The sequence below is a fragment of the Dasypus novemcinctus genome, chromosome 2 (genome assembly GCF_030445035.2).
Source record: "Dasypus novemcinctus isolate mDasNov1 chromosome 2, mDasNov1.1.hap2, whole genome shotgun sequence".
Taxonomy (NCBI): domain Eukaryota; kingdom Metazoa; phylum Chordata; class Mammalia; order Cingulata; family Dasypodidae; genus Dasypus; species Dasypus novemcinctus.
In genome coordinates, this window is record NC_080674.1 from 37,720,189 (window position 1) to 37,738,457 (window position 18,269).

Here is an 18,269-nt window from a genome sequence, read left to right on the forward strand (position 1 = left end):
TAGCAAATGTAGAGTTATAATGCTCTCATTTATTCCATATAGTCTGTATGAGAGAGAGGGACTTTTATTCGATAATTTATGTTGATCATAAGTAAAATTGATTAAAAGGAATTGAAAACATTTTCCTTTTTCGGTGCTTTTCTCTTTATTTTTATGTAGCTAACTTGCTTAATTACTATTATCAGCATGTTTTAAAAGTTTGCTTGTAGAAACTAGAATTAATTTGCTGAGTGATCAAAAAATATCTGGACACATCTGATGTCAGGCAGAGTTTTTACATCAAGACAACGTTTAATATCAAGAATGTAGGAAAATGTAGAACTTGGTCATTGTAGATTTAAGTTTATTCTGCCTACAACATAAAATGAAATTTTGCCAAAGGACATTTGATTTTAAACTTGTAATGATCATGATTCTTGAAAAATATTTGTTACTCAGGAATTTGTTTAGTTTAATATTTCGTAGCTGGGGTCCAAATTTATTTTTAAATAAAAGGGTAGTTACATATGTATAACAAAATTTCATGGATATCTTTAAACCTATTAAAAATAAAATGGTTTTGTCAATTTTACTAAAGATATTAATTGATGGGTCTACGATATAGAACAGATGGTGTCATTTTAATATAATCTACTTATGTTAACATATATTAAATATGATATATAGTACTTTTTAAAAATGGAAAAGTATTTGATGAAAATGTAGTTAACACTAATAACTTTCCATAAAGCTTTAGATTGGGCTTGTTTTTCCAAGGGGTTACAACATATTTGACAGTTTCTACCAGTTCCATATCCCAAAAATAATACAGGATACATGAGTTAATCCCTGTTAAAACTGTAACTTGGAATACTTTTCTTCATTTATAAAGCCTCATAGCAAATTATAGGTTCTTTTATAAATTAGACTCATACCATCATCCATCTACAGACTTCATAATTATTAGTTTAGAACCTCTTTCTTTTGTTGATTCCAGAGCTACAAAATAGAGTTGAGAGTAATTTATACCTAACCCAAGCCTCGACTCCTGGAGGATAGGTTCTATAGATTGAATAAACTCAAGTATTAAAGGTTTGTTTTTTTTAAACTGACAGAAATGCTTCAGGTGACCATCCGATTTTTTCCCTCCAAAGCTGTATTTGTTTATAATACATGGAGCTTAAGGTCTGTGATTATATTAGGGAGAGAGCCTCAGTGAAGACCTTGTATGTGACTTTTCCTGATACCTTCCAAGCTCTTTTTAAAGGGAAGATAGTGTTTGGGCATGTACTATGATTAAACAGCAGGAGGCAGCAAATACTGGGCATCTTGAATGGTTAAAAAAATTGCGTAAATCAACAAGGATTGTTAAGAAAACAACAAAATCTGAAATTGAATACAACCAGAAACAAATGACCCTGCCTGACTTAACAGAATTAATTCATGTAACATTTGAACACAGTATTATGACTGAATACCTTTCAAGAGATATATTCTTAAGGCAAAAATAGCTCCAAAAAAACTTTTAACTTTACTCAGTAGGTTTGTTAGCAGTATTGGTGTGGTACTTCAAAAACTATTTTGCATATATTGTAGAATGGAGCAAATTATCTCCTCCTTTTTATTTCCTTGAGATACACTCTTAACCAGAGTATGTGGGATATTATTTTTGGTAATTAAAATTATTTAGTAATGTCAACATAAGAATCCTGTATTATTAGAGGATCTGTTTTGAAAATGACACTCACTTTTTATTACCTAGGGTTATGATGACAATATCCATGAAAATGGGACTGGAGAAGGAGTGAAGGTTGATCCAGAAGATGCCAACTTAAATCAAGACAGTGCCAAAGAATCAGAAGATAGTGCTCAAGAAAATATCAGTGTCACAGAGACGCTTGAACAGTGTGTTGACCCAAAAAATGAAGCTAAAAGGTAAATCACCATTGCTTATTATTTTTAAAACTTGGTATCAATAGTAAGGATATATTTTCATATATCAAATAAAATCTTTTCCGTGATTGACAAAGTAAATCAGGTGTATCTGACTTATATACTGACATATATACATATGCATATAGATGAAGCGTTTTGGGAAAGGAATGCAAAAGGAATGTGCTCATAGGCATTTCAGCAACATGGGCACTTGAGAAAGAAGTCATTTTAACCCAGTTTTTGTTTTTTCACCCCATTGGGGTTCTTATTTTATCCTGGGTTCAGTAATCCATGACTGATGAGAATAAGGCTACTGATGCGTCCGTGTCCCCGTCTCCTGCCAGGTGAGGCCGTGCCCCCTCCCGTGGAGCCCTAGTGACTGTCTTCAGTCTGGATGAGGGGCCACACGAGGCCATCAGGCTGGATGAGGATGTGTGTCCAGAGCAGTAGCTTGGGACTTTCACGCTTGAAAGAGTCATGGAATCTGATGATGCACAAGGCCATAGCCATTATCTAGGGGAATACCTCCCTCAAGGGAGATAACTATTTGAAAGCACCCTTTTGAGGGTTTTAACGGCAGGTCACCCAGCTTCTTACCCGTTTGGAAAGGAGAGCACTCGCACTTACCAGCCCAAAGCATATCAATCCATCATTTCTTTAGTTTCCCCTGTACCCCTCCACCCCCTTACCCAGCAGTATTAACCAGTTTCGTTCAGTGCCAATCTTAAAAATCTATCCTCAGCACCTACCTCCTTGCCCTTTGAGGGGAAATGGCTTGTCCTGCTCCTACTTCAAGTTTGTCAGTCCTCATCTCTTAAAAGATAACTCGCCTGAGCTCTATACACAGGTTTTTATTCCCAGCTCACTCAGCCAAAAGTGAAAAACAGCACAATTGAAATCTTACACTATATATGAAAAATCCTGCCCAGTGCTAGCATTTAAAAGAAAAAAAAAAAAAAAAAAAAAGAATGAGGCAAGGATGATTTAACCCAACATAGAACATGTCAAATACCTACTGCTATTCCCTTTCGCCCTGCCCTCTATTCAGAGAAGGATCCAGACATGCGTTACCCACTTGGCCTGCTTTAGCTTATGCTGCCACCTCTTTTCTTCGGGTTTTCTCTCCTCTGCATTGTGCTCCTCACAAGTTTTCAATGAGCCTGCACCCTTTTATCTCGTTTATGAATGACAACAACCAGCTGATGGACAAGCTTATTCTTCTTTTTCCTTGCTTTGTCTCAAATCTTTTTCTTTTTCCATGATTCATTTTCTCCCAGCACTTTGAAACCTGTCATTTATCATATTCTTCATTCCAAGCTAAGTTCTTCTAAGTGCAGAAAGTCTGCCCATAAATATAGATAGGATGGACTGCCTAGTGGCAAATAAAGAGGTAAAAACAAAAATAACAGTTTTTATAAATCTACTTTTTCTTTTTTTTGGGAAGGCAGCATGTATCAGTTCTCCCTTTCCTGGAGATTTTCAGAGCTTTACATTCAGTGTTCTGGTGTTCTAGAAACCATTGGGAGGCAGCTGGAGATGAGGCTTGTTGTAGATAACCCAGGGGCCAAGGAGCATAGCTCTGTACCCTGTGGGGACCGACAGATGCTTTTCTGTGTTTTTGATGTTGTGCCATACCATCAAATGCACCTGCTTTTTTTTTTTTTAAGGTACTACTAATTTTGTTATATCTGAAATTGATAGATATGATGTATGTACTATATAGTACACCCATTTAAAGTATATAATTCAGTGGTTTTTAGTATATTCACATTGATGTGTGCAGCTATCACTATAATCAACTTGAGAACATTTTCATCACTCCGAAAAGAAACCCTGTACCCATTAGCAGTCACTCTCTCTACTTTCCCCCAACCCTCCTCGGTTCTATGCAACCACTGATCTATTTTCTTTCTCTGTAGATTTCCCTATTCTGGACATTTCCTGTAAATGGAATCATATAATATGTGGTCTTTTGTGACTGTGACTGCTTTCTTTCATTTAGCATAATGTGTTCTGAGTCCATCCATGTTGTAGCAACTGTCAGTACTTCAGTCCTTTTCAGTGCCAAATAATATTCCATTGTGTGAATCTACTACATTTCTCCATTCGTCAGTTGATGGACATTTGTGTTATTTCCACATTTTGGCTGTTATGGATAATTTTGCCATGAACATTGGTATGCAATTTTTTGCATGGATGTTATGTTATTTCTCTTGGATATATATCAAACTGCCAGACTGTTTTCCAAAATGTGGCACCATTTTACATACTCATCAGCAGTGGAGGGTTCCAGTTACTTTACATTTTAATCAGCACTTGTTATTTTCTGTTTGGCATCTTTTTGGTTGTAACCATCCAAGTCAATGTGAAGTATTATCTAATTGTGCTCTTGAGTTGCATTTGCCTGGTGGCTAATGATATTGAACATCTTTTCATGTGTTTATTTGCCATTTCTGTTATCTTCTTCAGAGAAATGTTTTTTCAGATCCTTTGCCTATTTTTAGATTTATTTATTTTTCTTTCTCTCCCCTCCCCCCACCCAGTTGTCTGCTCTCTGTGTCCATTCTCTGCGTGTTCTTCTGTGACCACTTCCTATCCTTATCAGCAGCACCGAGAATCTGTATTTCTTTTTGTTGCATCACCTTGTTGCGTCAGCTTTTCCATGTGTGCGGCGCCTTCCTTGGGCAGGCTGCACGTTCTTTCGCTCTGGGTGGCTCTCCTTATGAGCGCACTCCTTGTGCGTGGGGCTCCCCTACATGGGGGACACCCCTGCGTGGCAGGGCACTCCTTGCGCACATCAGCACTGTGTGTGGGCCAGCTTCACACGGGTCATGGAGGCCCGGGATTTGAACTGCGGACCTCCCATGTGGTAGGCGGATGCCCTGTCCACTGTCCCAAGTCTGCTTCCCTACTTTTAAATTAGGTTGTTTTTTTGTTACTGAGTTTTAATAGTTTTGTTTTAAACAAATCAATTTTATTGATACATACTGATAAAGCATAAATCCCTCCAAAATATACAATCATTGGTATTTGTTGTAATCACATAGTTGTCCATTCATTACTTCAATCATTATTAAAGCATTTCATTATTCCAATAATAATAATAATGATAAACAACACACAGAAAAATAAAATTCATCACCTCCCATTCTCTCTATGCTTCCCCTATCATACATGACTGCCATTCTGTTTCTGTCTCTCTAGTTTGTGTTTGTATTTTGTAAAACAGTTCTATATATGCAGTATTACCCATATTCATATTTCATGAGGTTTCCGTATGTTATACATGTTCTTAGACTTTCCCTTTCAACCACTGTCATACCCATATGATATAGCTCTGCTAGTCACAAAAACCATGATGTGCTCTTACCATTTCCATACATTTCCAAACTACCTTTTTACCAATTCTGCACAGATTAACCCTCAGCTTTCCATTATGTACCCTCTTTCTATTTTCTGGTGACCTATATTCTAATTATTAGCTCCATGAGTTTATACAATATATTTAGTTCATAATAATGCAGTCACACAGTATTTGTCCTTTTGTGTCTGGCTTGCTTCACTAAATGTAATGCCCTCTAGGTTCATCCATGTTGTCATATGCTTCACGACTTCATTTCTTCTTACAGCTGCATAATATTCCATTGTGTGTAAATACCACAGTTTGTTTATCCATTCATAAGTTGATGAGCACCTGGGTTGTTTCCACCTAGGTTATGCAGATGTCTGTTCATTTCACTGCTTTCCTGCTCTCAGTTCTTCTGGGTATATACCTAGTAGTGGTATTGCTGGGTCACACGGCAAGTCTATATTCAACATCCTTAGGAACTGCCAAACAGTCCTCCACAGTGGCTGTACCATTCTGCGTTCCCACCATCAGTGAATAAGTGTTCCTATCTCTCCACATCCTCTCCACCGCATGTAGTTTCCCGACTTTTTAATAGTGGCCATTCTGATAGGTGTGAAATGATATTTCATTGTACTTTTTATTTGCGTTTCCTTAATTGCTGTGATGTTGAAAAATTTTTTCATGTGTTTTTCACCATTTGTATTTCTTCTTTGGACAATTGTCTCTAAGTCTTTTGCTCATTTTTTAATCAGGTGGTTTGTCTTTTTATTGTTGAGTTGTAGTATCTATATATAATGGATATTAAACCCTTATTGGATATGTGTTTCCAAATATTTTATCTCATTGAGTTGACTGCCTTTTCACCATTTTGACAAAATCTTTTGAGGTGCAAAACTATTAAATTTGAGGAGGTCCCATTTATCTTTTTTTCTTCTATTGCTCTTGCCTAGGGTGTAAGGTTTAAGAGACTATGGCCTACCACAAAATCTTGAAGATGGTTTCCTACATTTTCTTCTAGGAGTTTTATGGTTGTCACTTTTGTATTTCCATTTTGAGTTAGTTTTTGTTTTTTTGGAAATAAGTATCCAGTTATCCCAGTACCATTTGTTGAATAGACAGTTCCCGACCATGGGGATGGCTTGATAGCCTTGTCAAAGATCATTTGACTGTAGATGTGAGGGTATATTTTTGAGTTTTTGATTCTGTTCCATTTGCCAACCTGTCTTTATTGCCAGTATCATGCTGTTTTTACCACTGTAGCTAAGTAACATGCTAAAGTCAGGAAGTGAGAGTCCTCCAAATTCGTTCTTTTTTTGCCTTTGTTGTTCGATGTTTTATTTTACATTGTTTCAAACATTTAGGACAATTATAAAAGTAATATAAACCAAATACAGAGAACACCAACATATACCTATCCCTCCCCAGATAGCCAAAGTCACCAATTTTTTAACATTTTGCCACATTTGCCATTCATTCTGTCCATTCATCAATCCATCCATCTATCATTTATCCATTTTCTGACCACTTCAGTGTAGTTTGTATAAATCATGCCTCTTGAATACTTAATACTGCCATGTACGTTTCTTAAGAAAAAGGATATTTATATAACCATCTGAAGTGCAGTTATCAAGTTCAAGAAATTTAACATTGATATAAAACTTAGTCTATATGCCAGTTTTACTTATGTCCCTTTGAGCCTTTTATCCTCCCTTATTGATCCTTTCCAAGCTCATGTCCTGTCCATGGATCTTAATAGATACCTCAGAATCTGTTGGTACTTGGTTATAATTTGAGTTACATTTTCACTAATTAAATTAATATATCATTCATATGGAGAATTATGATTTCATTTTTCCAATTTCTTGGCCTCTTCATATGATAGACTTCTCTCAGTGGCAGAAAGAAAATTTCCTGTGCTCCCTTATTATTTTAACAAGTGCTACATAAGACTCAACTCCCAGCAACCATCCATCAGTACCTTTAGTTTACTTTAGCATCTCTTATTTACCTGCTTATTGTCTGGTTTATATTGACCTGGTCGCACATCGTAGATTTTCTTCTAAGTACTTGTTTAAATTCACTTTCAGCAAATGCTAACAAATCTTTCTGTCAAATATCTGATCATTTAAATCCATGGCTCACTCTTATGGCATTACCTAATATAATTTAAAACTTTCTCTTGTGTATTTTTTTATCAGTTTTATTGATACATGTTAATAAAGCGTACACTATATCCAAAGTATACAATCAGTGGTATTTGGTATAATCACATAGTTGTGCATTCATCAGTTAATCATTATTAGAATATTTTCATTATTCCAATATTAATAGTAATAATGAAAAAAAAACAGACAAAAAACTGTTAAGACATTTTTGGCTGTTTGGGGCCCTTTCCCCTTCCAAATAAATTTGATAATTGGCTTTTCCATTTTCCAAAAAAGGCTGTTTTTTTTTTTTTTTTGAGATTGCATTGAGTCTGTAAGTACGGTTTGGGTAGAACTGACACCTTAACGATATTTAGTCTTCCAGTCCATGATCATGGAATGTTCTTCAACTTATTTTAGTCTTCTTCAGTTTCTTTTAGCAGTGTTTGATAGTTTCCTGAATTCAGGTCCTTTATGTCCTTGGTTAAGTTTATTCCTAAATATTTGATTGTTTTAGTTGCTATTAAAATGGAATTTTTTTCTGATTTCCTTCTCAGATGCTCATCAGTAGTGTATAGAAGTGCTGTTATTTTTGGATATTAATCTGGTATCCCACCACTTTGCTGAACTCATGTATTAGTTCTAGTAACTTTGTTGTGTATTTTTCAGGATTTTCTAGATACAGGATCATATCAGCAAATAGTGAAGGTTTTATTATTTCTTTTCCTATTTGGGTACCTTTTATTTCTTTGTCTAGCATAATTGCTGTAGCTAGAAAATCTAGCACAATATTGAATAACAGTGCTGACAGTGGACATCCTTATCTTGTTCCTGATCTCAGCAGAAAAGCTTTCATTCTTTCACCATTGAGTACAATGTTAGCTGTAGGTTTTCATATATGCACTTTACCATATTGCGAAAACTAGCTCCTATTCCTATCTTTTGAAGTGTTTTTATCAAGAAAGGATGCTGTATTTTTTCAAGTATCCTTTCTGCATTAATCGATAGGGTCATGTGATTTTTTAAAAAGATTTATTTTCATTTATTTCCTACCCCCCTCATTGTGCTCACTGTCCACTCTCTGTATCTGTGCATTTTGTGTTCTCTGTCTGTGTCTTTTTCGGAGGCAATGGGACTCGAACCTGGGACATGTGGGAGGGAGGCACCCAATTGCTTGAGCCACATCTGCTCATTGCTTGTTGTGTTTCCTTTTTGTGTCTCCTCATTATGTCATCTTGTTGGATCAGCTCGCCATACCAGCTTGTCACGTCAGCTTGCTGTCTTGCTTCTCTTCTTTAGGAGGCACCAGGAACTGAACCTGAGACCTCCCATGTGGTAGACAGGGACCTTCGTCAATTTATTAATGTGGTTTATTACACTGATTTTCTTGTGTGAACTACCCTTGCATACATGGGATAAAACCCATTTAATCATTATGTGTAATTTCTTTTAATTTGCTTTTGTATTCAGTTTGCAAATATTTTGTTGAAGATTTTTGTATCTATATTCATTAGAGATATTGGTCTGTAATTTCCTTTTTTTATAGTATTTTTATCTGGTTTTGGTATTAGGCTGATGTTGGCATCATAGAATGAGATTGGTGGTGTTCTTTACAATTTTTTGAAGAGCTTGAGCAAGCTTGGTATTAGATTGTCTTTGAATGATTGGTATAATTCACTTGTGAAGCCATTTGATCCTGGGCTTTTCATCTTTGGAAGGTTTTTGATGACTGTTTCAGTCTCTTTACTTGTGACTAGTTTGCTGATATCTTCCTTTTCTTCTAGGGTCACTAGGTTATTCATGCGTTTCTAGGAATTTGTCCAGTTTTTCTGGTTTTTTGGTGTACAGTTGTCACAGTATCCTCTTACGATCTCTCATGTTTCTACAGGGTCAGTGATAATGTCCCCCCTCTAAGTTCTGTTTTACTTATTTGCATCTTTCTCTCTTTTTTTTTTGTCAGCCTAGCTAAGGGTTTGTCAATTTTGTTGATCTTCTTAAAGAACAAACTTTTGGTTTTGTTGATTCTATTTTTATTGTTGTTCTTAATTTCATTTACTTCTGCTCTGATCTTTACGATTTCTTTCCTTTGGCTTGTTTGGGAATAGTTTGCTGTTTATCTAGTTCCTTCAGGTGTGCAGTTGGATCTTCAGTTTTAGCTCTTTCTTCTTTTTAATGTAAGCATTGATGACTTACATTACATCCCTCTCAGCACTGCCTTTCCAGTGTCCCAATTTTTGATATGTTGTGTTCTCCTTTTCATTCATCTCAGTGTATTTATCGAATTCTCTCGTAATTTCCTCTTTGGCCCATTGATTATTTAAGAGTGTGTTGATTAATCTCCATATATTATCATTTTTCCCTTTTTCTGTCTCTTGATTTCCAGCTTTATCCTTTATGATCAGAGAAAGTGTTCTGTATAATTTCAGTCTTTTAAAATTGGTTGTGTCCTGTCTCGTGACTCAACATATGGTCTATCCTGGAAAATGATCATGAGCGCTTAAAAAGAATATTTTATTCTGCTGTGTTGGGGTATAATGCTCTAAAAATATCTTTTAGGGCTAGTTCATTTATCTTATTATTCAAGCTCTTTGTTTCTGTATTTATCCTCTGTCCAGATGTCCTACCAATACTGAGAGTAGTATATTGAAGTCTCCTACTATTACTGTAGAGATACCTATTTCTCCCTTCAGTTTTGCCAGTGTGTGTCTCATATACCTTGGGGCACTAAGGTTAGATACATAAATATTTATTATAATTATTTCTTCTTGGTGAATTGCCCCTTTTATTAATATATAATGACCTTTTTCATCCCTTATAACAGTTCTACACTTAACATCTATTTACATCTATTTTGTTTGGTATTAGAATTGCAACTCCAGCTTTTTTTTGGTTACTGTTTGCATGGAATATCTTTTTCTAGCCTTTATCTTTCAACATGGCTGTATTCTTTTTTTTTTTTTTTGGCTTAAAACAATTATTTATTCTTTTTTATGATGCTGTGGGTTGGGCTGGGAGGTTCGTCTGCTGTTTTCATCTGGACTCACCCATGCGACTGCATTCAGCTGGAAGGTCTGCTGAGGTGTGGGGGAAGTCAGACCCCTGAGTCACACCTCATGCTGAGCCACCGTGCTGGAGCCATCATAGTGTGTGGGTGTCCACGTCTGGCTACTTGTCCCCGGAGCCTGCGGTGCTAGTGACACCCTTGAGTCGGCGGCAGGCACGATGCAGCTTCTGGTGCGGGTGCTCTCTCTTCCCGAGCGGAGCAAGCTGGACTGCAGCATCTGCTACCGGCCCTTCAACCTTCGGGACGGCGTGCACCTGCTGTGGCCACACACTCTGCACCCCTGGTTGCATTCTTAAGTCTCAGGCCAATCTCCTATACACTAAATATAGATGGCTCATATTTCTTTATCTATTCCTGTCTGTATCTTTTGATTGAGGAGTTCAAGCCATTAACATTAAATGTTATTATTGTAAAGACATTACTTACTGCATCCATTTTGTTGTTTGACTTTTCCTTATCATATCTTACTGTTGTCTGTCTTTTCACCCTTTAATTTATACTTCCTAAAAGTCTTCATCTCTACTCTCTTCTCCAAGTCTCTTCTCTGTCTGTCTCCTCTTTTTTTTTTCTTTCAGGCTGCAGCACTCCCTTTAGTATCTCTTGTAATTCTGGTCTTTTGGTATCATACTCAGTTTTTTGTTTTTCTGGGAAGACTTTAAACTCAGCCTCACTTTTGAAGGACAGCTTTTCTGGGTACAGAATTCTGAGTGGACAGTTTTTCTCTTTCAGTACCTTAAATACTTCATACCACTTTCTTCTTGCCTCCATGGTTTCTGATAAGAGTTTGACACTTAATCTTACTGAGGTTCCTTTGTATGTGATGCTTTGCTTTTTTCTTTGTGCTCTCAGGATCCTCTGTTTATGATATTTGACAGTCTGAATAGTAGGTGTCTTGGCATAGATCTGTTTGGATTTAATCTATTTGGGGTGTGTTGTCCTTGGATATTCGTATTTATGTCTTTCATAAGAGTTGGGAAGTTTTCAGTCATAATTTTTTCAAATATTCTTTCCGCCCCTTTTCCATGCTCTTCTCCTTCTGGGACACTGATAATATGTATATTTGTGCATTTGGCATTGTGATTCAATTCCTTGAGACCCTGTTCCATTTTTTCCATTCTTTTCTCTTTCTGTTATCCTGTCTTGTCCAGTTTGGATGTTCTATCCTCGAAATCACTAATTCTGTTTTTGAGTAATTAAAATTTGCTGTTATGTCCTCTAATGTATTTTTAATCTCATCTAACATGTCTTTCATTCCCATAAGTTCTGCCACTTTCCTTTGCAGGCTTTCAAATTGTTTTTTATGCTCTCCCAGTGTCTTATTAATCTTTATCTCTTTAGTCATATTTTCCTTCAGTTCTCTTGAGTCATTTTAGTAGATTTGCGTGATTATCATTGATTAAATCCTATATCCCTTCAGGATATTTGGTTTATTCCTTTTTCTGGGCCCTCTCTTCCTGTTTCCTCATATGGCTTGTAACTTTTTGCTGATGCCTAGGCATCTGAATATGTTAGTGAATTTTCTCTGATGGTCAATTTCTCTCTCTTATCTAGTGTGTTTTTTCCCCCCAGCTCTGCTTTTTTTGTTGTGGTTTGTTTTATTCTCAGTCTTTAAAATTGTAAAATTGCCCTAGCTTAAGTTATCAAAATCAGGCCAGGGGACCACTAAGCTAACGGGATGCAGATTTTCTCCCAGGAGTAGGGTAGAGAGAAACCTAAAAGCAGTTTTTCTCCTTACAAGTTCCTGGTCGGTCAGCAGATTGTGCTCGTCGATGAACTTTTCCACAGAAGTGTTTCTTTCAACCTCTTCTTTCTCATATTTCTGTTCAAAGTGGACTCTGCTGTCCACATTGACTGAAGAGAAGCCTATAACTCACCCTCCCTCTTCCCTTGTAACAGCCGATAGAGGAGAAGATACCTTCTTCCCTCGAAGTTGGCCACAGTGAGCCAGAGGTTTTATCCAGGATTAATGTCTTAAAGGTGAGGGATGGGAGCCCTTCCACGCCACTATGGGAGTGTAGTAACGCACGCTTATTTTGGGTTTTTCGTTTCTCTGTCCCTTGTCTTCCTGAGAGTTGCGCAGCACTGTCCCGGTCTGCTGATCAAAGCAGGTCCCTCGAACAGCTTTTGACCCTTTTTCCATTGTTTTTGTGAGAAGGATTGAGCCCTGCCTGCCTACTTTGATGCCATCTTCTGTAATAGTTGCTGATATTCTGGGTACAAATCCTTTATCAGATACATGGTTTACAAAAAGTTTTTTCGCATTCTGTGGTTTAATTTTTCACATCCTTTTTTTTTTTAAAGTTTATTTTTCTTCCCCTCCCCCACTTTTTTGTTTTTGCTATCTGTGTCCATTTGCTGTGTGATCTTCTGTATCTATTTCTCTTTTTGTCTTCTCTTCTTTTCGTTCTCCTCTAGGATTCACTGGGATTCCATCCTGGGGAACTCTGATGTAGAGAGAGGTTCCCTGTCAATTGTGCCACCTTAGTTCCTGGTTTCTGCTGCACTTTGCCTTGACTCTCCCTTTTGTCTCTGTTTTGTTGCATCATAACTTGTGCGGGCACTGGCTCTCCACGTGGGCACTCGCCTCGCCACGTGGGCCCTGGCTCGTCACGCAGGCGCTTGCATGGGCACTTGGCTCACCGCATGGGCACTTGGCTCACCACATGGGCACTGGCTTGCCACGCAGGCACGCTTTCTTTTCTTTTTCACCAGGAGGCCCCAGGGATCGAACCTGGGTCTTCCTATATGGTAGGCAGAGGCCTTATCCCTTGAGCCACATTCGCTTCCCTTGGTTATGTCCTTTGAAGTAAGAAAGTTTTTAATTTTGGTGAAATCCAATTTATCTTCTTTTCTTTTTTCTTTTGTGCATTTGGTATCATATCTAAGAAGCCTTTGTCTAACCCAGTGTCAGGAAGATTTACCCCTCAATCTTTGAAAAGTTTTATAGTTTTAGGCTTACATTTACGTCCTTGATTAGCTTTAAAAATTGTTATGTATGTTTTGCGGAAGTGGTCCATCATCATTCTTTTGCATATGGATATCTAGTTGCTTCAGCATTGACCCATTGGATTTTCTTGGCACCCTTGTCAAATCAATCATAGGTAAGTGTTCATCTGCCTTTTAAAATGGGATGATATAGGTCACCAGATCTGCTTAAATCTCCTGGAGGTTTGGGGCTTTTAAACAGGAGATTTTAACCTCAATCTTTTCCATCTTGTGCTCTCCTGGCCCTTCCCAGCCTCTTTTCAGGGTCGCAGTCCATTCCGCAACAACCCCATCTCCAAAGTAGAGGAACCTCATTCTTCTGAAATTTACTTCCCAAGTTTCGGTTAAAGAAAAGGGGCAACTGAGGCAAGGACGTCAGTAAGTCAGTAAAATCAGGAGGGGAACCAAGAAAGAACTATGAAAGTGATCCAGGGATTTGATTGTTACTACTGTTATTTTGCCATGGCAGGTATGAATGGTTGGGCAGAAAGAGAGTAATGAGGAAGAGTAAGGTAACGGTCACTGAGGGGAGTATTTCCTAGAGAATTATCTAGCATTCGACTGCCAGGGCAGGAGATGTAACGGCGAGAATCATTCTTGGCTTCTGCCCTCATTTCTATCACCAGAAGCAGAAGTAGGGAATAAATTCTATAAAGTCAAGCTCTGCCTCCACCATCCTGGGACCAAGAAGACACAGTCCTGCTGTATAGACCCAATTCTCCTCCTTATTAGGTTTGGGATGGTTGTGTTTAGGAGATGAGAGAAATGCTGTGGTGGAACCTTACTCACAGTGATTGCTCTGGAGTGGGTTTCCATCTCCACTTAGGGACCATTGACCATCACAGGACAGACCCCTGGGAATAAGGACAAGGCTTTTTTTTTTAAGGTTGATTTCTTTCTTTCTCCCCTCCCCCCTTGTTGTTTGTGCTCAAATGTGTCTGTTCATTGTGTGATTGTTTTCTTTTTAGGAGGAACTGGAACCAAACCAGGGACCTCCCATGTGGGAGGGAGGTGCCTCATCACTTGAGCTACCACCGCTCTCTGCTTTGTTGTGTCTCTCATTGTGTTTTCCTCCTTGTGTCTCTTTGTTGCACCAGCTTGCCAACCTGTCATGTCAGCTCCCTGTCTTGCTCATCTTCTTTAGGAGGTACCGGAACCTAACCCAGGACCTCCCATTTGGTAGGTGGGAACTCATCTGCTGGAGCCACATTTGCTTCCCAGGACATGGCTTTTATTGGAGCATAATATCCATGGAGGAGGAGTAAGGGGGTTGCCTCATTTTGAGCACTTAGTTGGAAGCCCTGAGCAGCAGGGCCAGGTCCCTGCCCTGGTTGTACACAGGGGATCACCTTTTGTGCCAACTGAGCGTTTGCTGAGCTCCAGCAGTCTATAACTAAATGTTGTTTCTTTCTCCCTTTTCTACTCTAAAGTTTTCTCTACCTCCTTTTCTTTTGTTCTCCTTCCTCTGACCTTTTACTCCCTATCGCCTTTGTTCCTCTAGAAAGAAGAATAACTTATTATACCTTGAGGAAAGATCTGAATAGTAGGCAGCCTTAGGTCCCTGCTATTTATAGGGCTATCAAAGAATTCAAGTGACAGAGCCAACTGGGAGCGTGGATTGAAAAATGCTTATTAACCCTGAAACAGTGAAGGCGGTTGAGTGTGCTTAGGGGTCTGAGGAATTTGGGTGGCATAAATGAGGCAAACAGTACGACCTGGGCCTGCAGAGTAGGGTCATAGCTATAGAAAGAGGAAGCCAAGGAACTGTATTAACTGGTCTTGTTGAAGCTTTGAAGAACTTTGGAGAGTAGAAGCCTGGAAGGGTAAATTAGCATTTGTTACATACTGTTCTGTGATGTCAGGAGTTTGTTCCCTTTTTATAACTGAGGAAACCAAATCTCAGGTTAAAGGACTTGCTCAAGGACCAAAGCTGGTAAGTAGAGAAGCTGGCATGAAACCTCTCTGTGGCTTCGTACTTGAAGCCACTCCAGATCGTCTAGCTCTATGGGGCCTGCACCTCCTGGTCCCTGACCCCTTCCATTTCTAGAGCCAAAAAGTGTGCATTTACTTTCCAAATTATTTCTCCATGAGAATTCTTTTGGGGTGGGACAAGCGTTCTGTTGTTAGAAGTCAGACTTTGACGGTCATGTAGTTCAGCTTTTTCATGTTACTATTGTGAAAAAGGGATTCCGAGACTTCAAGCGGCTTTTCCTCACTGCTAAGGAGTGACAGGGTTAGGAGCTCAGGTAGAAGATACCCCTCCCCACCTCCTTCCACCAGCTCTGTGTCTCGTGCCTTTCTCATGGGCCTCTGAGAAGTACTTCATCCAAAGACGTGTGTGTATCTATAGTATTTTTTTTTTTAATATAAGGTTTTAGATGTTAGTTTCAGAGTTGTAGCTATCTTTCATAATAATATCAATTATTTCCTAGGAATATTATTCTAAATTTTCTTGAATGAATTCGTGGCATATCTGTGATGATATTTTATAAATTAGTGTTACCTGTTGTCTTTTATGCCACTGTGTCCTTTTTTATTCCTGCTTTCAAAGCTGGTTGAATACTGTGTAACACTGTGTTAAACTCCAGTCAGGATCTTTTAATTGTGTTAACCATTTGACTGTGACCCTTGATTTCTGTTTGAGAAATAATATGCCCAAGAAATAACATAGTCCAAATTCATTCATTAGAAACTTTAGGTCAGTTCTGTAAATACAGTTGCTCTCAGATTTTTACCCTAAGAATTTGGTATTTGGTTAGTACAAATGAGGGAAAATATAAAATGGCTAAAGAAAATTAAAATTTGTACAGAAGATTGAGTGGCGGACTGTTCAGGAGTTAAAGTAGGAAGAACCTGATTATACTGGCTGGCAGCCTCTGGTTTAAAGGGTACAGGGCCAGGGATGGGGGGAACCAAATCAGCAGAAAAGGCAATCTTTTAATAAAAGAAAGGTAAAAGAAAGGTTGAGTGTAAGGACACTGAATATATTTGGTATGATGGAAAAATGTATTATATCAACTTTATTTTTCTCATTTCACTGTGGGACTGTTGAAAAACAGAATAGATCAGGTTCAAAAAGTCATGTTTTTGGGGGAACCATGCTTAATGTTAAAGATTATTTGTGAGGACTAACTGGTTGAGTGCACAGATGTTTTATTTCAATAAATGGTGTATCAAGTGCTTTACATTTTATAAAAAACACTTAAAAAAATCAGAGAACTTTAGGGGTCTTGTTTTGCTTGTATTTTAACTGTTTCAAGTAAATTACTTAATTCTTATGCCAAATTTGATCTCTAAAACTGCTCTTTAAAACTGTTCATTTGTGAGATTAATTAAATTGGTCATTAAAATTAATGACTTAGCCTTCAAAGTGCATCTCATTTTTTTGAGTTATCCTGGAAATTTAAGCTGGTCATAAAAGAGGGAATACATTGTTATTGGATTATGATGAATTCTTTCATTTATTTTCTAGTGTCCCTAAACCCAAAGGAAAAAAAGCCAAAGATACAAAAAGATCTGTCAAAGCACCTGCCGAACTACAAACAATGGTAGGTCAGAATCATATTCAGATCTTTAGTGGACTTTGTTGTTTAAGCAAAGTAGTGTCCTAAAGCTGTAAATGTCTATCTATTGAGCCTTTCTGCCTAAAAGCTGCTTCAGAGGTGTGCGGACCATCAGCAGTTTTGCTTGGCAGACTTAGAATTTATGTATGTGCTAGTACGATCTTTTTCCTTTAAACTAAAAAGAGAAGCACATTGGAAATAGTGGAATGTATACTAGAACAGTGACTGTTCTCTTTTCCATTACTTTGAAATCTAAAGCCATGGTTATTTTAATTACATGAATGTCAAATTCTGAAAGTTAATTATGAAGCTCAGATTATCCTCAAGTCAAATCTATATGGGCCATGCCATTGAATGTCTCTAGATTCTTAGGGTTGATTGTTTCAATTAATGGAATTTAACTTCCAAGAATGTCTGCCTTTGATAAGTCTTTCTTGATAGCTGTTTTTTTTTAATCTTTATTTTGTACTTTGATATTTAATCTTAACATTCAACTATGGAACACTGCTCTCAGATAATAACCACTTGCTTTTATTTACATTTCTTTTCCTTCTCAGAGTGATGTTCTTATCAGCTGTACAACCTGCCATGGGGAATTTCCATCTCGGAATAAACTTTTTGAACATCTAAAAGCCACAGGTCATGCAAGAGCACCTTCATCATCATCTTTAAACAGTGTAGCAAGTAATCGAAGCAAGAAAGAAAAACGTAAAAACAGATAGAAATTCTGCCAGCACTTTTTCTTTTTGACTTTCTCTAGATATTGAAACCAAAAACTGAACTGAAATCATCTAACGAGTTAAAATTTCAGTGGTCTGCAACCTGTTACATTGTGGAAGATTATTTTTTATCTTGTAAAAACATGGTTTTGTTTAATATATATTTTTTAAACATTTCATTAGTGACTGAATTCTACTTTTGCCATCCGAATTGACTTGAATTTCTCAAAAGGTAAATACTGTAAAGTGCATTCTTGATTTCTCTTGGCTCGTATGGACAGAAATGTACAGGGAAAATTAAATTATTTTAACACAAATGCCCCTGTTCTCCTTTATTTTGTGAATTTCACATTATTTTTCCATTAATAGTGCTTTTGTAATTTGTTTCATAATCTGTAAAAGACTCAGATCTCTTAAAAATCATTGATTTTTAAAAAAAATTTAATGCTATGACTTCAGTTCTGACTTCAAAATTATTTCAAAATAACTGATTATTACTATGTTTTTTTTCTTTTCCTCAAGGACAAGGAT

The 18,269-nt window shown here is 37.5% G+C and overlaps 1 protein-coding gene across 1 annotated transcript in view; it reads left to right on the forward strand.

Moving 5' to 3' along the window:
• Window positions 1-18,055, forward strand: part of DNAJC21 (DnaJ heat shock protein family (Hsp40) member C21) — a 32,492-nt gene extending 14,437 nt beyond the window's left edge. Inside the window, exons 10-12 of the mRNA XM_058307689.2 lie at window positions 1,742-1,914; window positions 16,929-17,004; window positions 17,577-18,055. Coding sequence (XP_058163672.1) covers window positions 1,742-1,914; window positions 16,929-17,004; window positions 17,577-17,741 — 414 coding nt within the window. The 3' untranslated portion in view covers window positions 17,742-18,055. The remainder of the gene's footprint in view (window positions 1-1,741; window positions 1,915-16,928; window positions 17,005-17,576) is intronic.
• Window positions 18,056-18,269: the final 214 nt, after the last annotated feature.